This window comes from Nuphar pumila, chromosome 6 (genome assembly GCF_984573655.1).
Source record: "Nuphar pumila chromosome 6, dmNupPumi1.hap1.1, whole genome shotgun sequence".
Classification (NCBI taxonomy): domain Eukaryota; kingdom Viridiplantae; phylum Streptophyta; class Magnoliopsida; order Nymphaeales; family Nymphaeaceae; genus Nuphar; species Nuphar pumila.
The window spans coordinates 18,578,511-18,581,710 of record NC_143254.1 but is presented as its reverse complement, the minus strand read 5'-3'; the positions used below and the strand labels follow the sequence as shown (position 1 = coordinate 18,581,710).

The 3,200-nt window shown below is 45.9% G+C and overlaps 1 protein-coding gene across 1 annotated transcript; it reads left to right on the top strand.

Annotated features, from left to right (window-relative positions):
- Positions 1-353: 353 nt before the first annotated feature.
- On the top strand, positions 354-1,319 carry LOC149834183 (adenylate isopentenyltransferase-like). The gene has a single exon (XM_090009298.1). The coding sequence runs from the start codon at positions 354-356 to the stop codon at positions 1,317-1,319; it is 966 nt and encodes a 321-aa protein (XP_089865424.1).
- The last annotated feature ends 1,881 nt before the right edge of the window (positions 1,320-3,200 follow it).

Sequence of the window (3,200 nt, the reverse complement as noted above, 5' to 3'; positions counted from 1 at the left end):
GGCTCCTCTTCATCTTTACCCCCTTCTCTGAAACATCACCGTATCTGTTTCTTCTCGATTACCACTCACGGCTCGTCCTCATCTCCACCAATTTGGTTACTCAGTACCACCAAATCTTTCCCCATTCGCCACCTTGCCTGAATCGCGTACGTACATGCATGCTGTCTCTGCCCCTCTCTCTTTAAAATGATAGCACCAGCAGAGGAAGGCACCCCACAATCCTCTTACCTCCAACCATCCTTCTGAGCTCTCACTGTCTTAGGAGGTTTCCCATCCGTGGAGTAGCAACGTAGTTTTCGTTCACTAGAAGATCTCCTCTCATACCGAGCAGAGCAGTAGGAGCTTCAGCAGCTATGGCACCTATGGATGATTATTGCGTTCGTCCCAAGGAGAAGCTCGTCGTGATCATGGGCGCCACCGGCACCGGAAAATCTCGTCTCTCCGTCGACCTCGCCACCAGGTTCCCCTCTGAGATCATTAACTCCGACAAGATGCAGGTCTATAAGGGGTTGGATATAGCCACCAACAAGATCCGCGACGATGAGCGGTGCGGCGTGCCCCACCACCTCATGGACTGCGTCGACCCAGCCGGCGACCTCCCTGCCGACCAGTACACCCAGCTCGCCGCTCGGGTCATTTCTGCTATCTCTGCCCGGAATCGGGTCCCGATCCTCGTTGGCGGGTCCAATTCCTACATCCAGGCCCTCGTTTCCACGGACTCCTCCGGGCCCGGATTCCAGTACGACTGCTGCTTCATATGGATTGATGTCGCTCACGAGGTCCTGTCCGAGTTCCTGGCTCGTCGGGTCGATGACATGATTGATGTGGGTCTCTTCGCAGAGATGGCGGAGTTCTACGACCCAAACGAGGCTATGGATCGCGGGTTGAGGCTATGCATCGGCGTGCCGGAGTTTGCCCGCTACTTTCAGCATTACCCTCCGGACTCCTCGTCCGATTTTTCTTCCTCCTCCTCTTCGGATGAGGATTGGGACCCCGAGGAAAAAAAGCGAAAAAAGATGTTTGATGAGGTTATACGTGAGATGAAAAAGAATACCATCAAGCTGGCAGAAAAACAAACTGCCCGGATTCAAAACTTTTGCGCCTGTGGATGGAACATAATTCGCATCGACGCAACAGCAGTCTTCAAAGCCCCCCCATCCGAGGCTGGACGCTTGTGGGAGAAGAATGTGCTCATCCCCGCTTTGGGGATTGTGAGTTTTTTTTTATCTCCAAACAGGATTGAGGTAAAAACTCATTCCAAGACACAGACAAATGCAAATGAAATTGAAGCAGCTGAAGTGGTTGACCAACTTTTTTAATAATTGTTATCAAAAGCTTTATTTTCTTTCTTAGTAGCCATTGAAGAGTTTTAAAGGGAGTAGAGAGCATGCATGAGGGTGTGGTCATTGGAGAGGGTTTGATGTTTTAAAATTTATTATGGTTTTTACAGACCTTTTTCTTCTCTCTTTTTTTATTTTTTTGGCAATCTTAGTTCAATATGTTCCCGTGCTTTCTTCTCTCTTTTCTAGTAGTGTTGATGGGTAGGTGAAACTGATTGCATCAATAGCTTTGTCACAAGTTTGGCGTGTGGATGTGTGTATCTGCTACCATGTTTCCGTTTTTTTTTTTTTTTGAATGGCAAGCTGAGGTTAAACAACTATACCAATGGGTTTTGAACCTGCAACATCCCAACACAAGGTGGCCTGCAATAGCTGCTCCTACCAGACAAGCGGAGCCCCCTCGTTGGTACACAAAGAAAGTGCTTTACCTTTCCATCTGCTTTTTCTGTATGTATGTGTGTGCTTTTGGGTGGTCTTCTGTGCTCAATATAGTCAGTCTGTCAACTTTGGAAATAAATTACATGGGGAATGAGAAATCTGGTTTGGTAGACTTAACTTAACTGAAACTTGATGAGAACTTGTGTTTAGAGGAATTCAAGAGACAACCAATCTGGTTGTGGGTCAAGGGTCTCATCTGACCTGCATTTAAACCAATGTTGTCAGAATTGGTCTCTGAATCCAATCGGTTTCCGAAAAAGGTCTGAATTTGTCAAAATTGAACTGAATTGATTCGGTTTGAATCGATTCATTTAAACAAATAATTCTTTTTTATGTAAGGAAATAAAAAGAAAAAAATTAAACATAAGGCTGATTCAGGCCCAGTTCATGCCGCAAACAAAGTTGATTCAGCCCAATGTAACTGGATTGAATTGAAAAAAGGCCGATTCGATTCGACTTTGATGACACTGATTTAAACCGCCCCCTCATTATACGTGGAACCTGAAGATGGCCTGAATCTGGACTGTGGATTCATCAAAGCATTTAGACCAGGCTTGACGAATGTTTACATGAAATTGTTAATGCATGAGCTTATCTAGCTTTATTCCAATATAGGCATTGTAATTAAGACTACATCTGAACGGAGTCTGACCTGTTCACATCTCTATATCTACACAATGGATGGAATAAAATAATTGTGCACGCTCACCCACTCAGACATCAACCAGTGCGTGCAGGCATGGATAAGGAGAGACTTCTTCATGTTTTAGACCTCTTTATCATCAATTATAACAACACTCCCGTCTTTGATTTTTTTTTTTAAACTCCATTTGGGAGTATTTAACATGCCCAGCCAATATGGAGTAGGGGTGGCAAAATCTGACACGACCCGCCAACCCGCTTCTTAGGCGGGTTCGGGTTTGGCTTAAACGGGTCGACCTGCCTAACCCATTTATTAAATGGGTCAGGTTCGTGTTAGGGGTATGCCAACTCGCCAACCGCCCACCAACCCGTTTACCCGACCCGACCCGTTTATTAAACGGGTTAATCGTGTCGTGTCGGGTTAACCGTTTAATAAATGGGTCGGGTTCGTGTTTGCCACAGCCAACCCATTTAATAAACGGGTTGGGTTCGTGTTGAGGTATGCTGACCCGCCAACCCGCCGGCACGACCCGATTGCCACCCCTAATACGGAGCAAGTGTAAAGAAATTGGTCATTCAGTAGAATCTCATTGTTACAGGACACATTCCAACTCATCTCTAATGAATGAGTCACCTGATTGTAGCGCGCATGGGTTCAGCATATACAACAGGAAATACATGAAATCTTCACAAGAAAATTTAGAAATATTTGCCAACGAGGGCTCCGGTTGTGAGGTAGGAGCAGCTGGTGCACGTCACTTTGTGTTGGGACATTGTAGG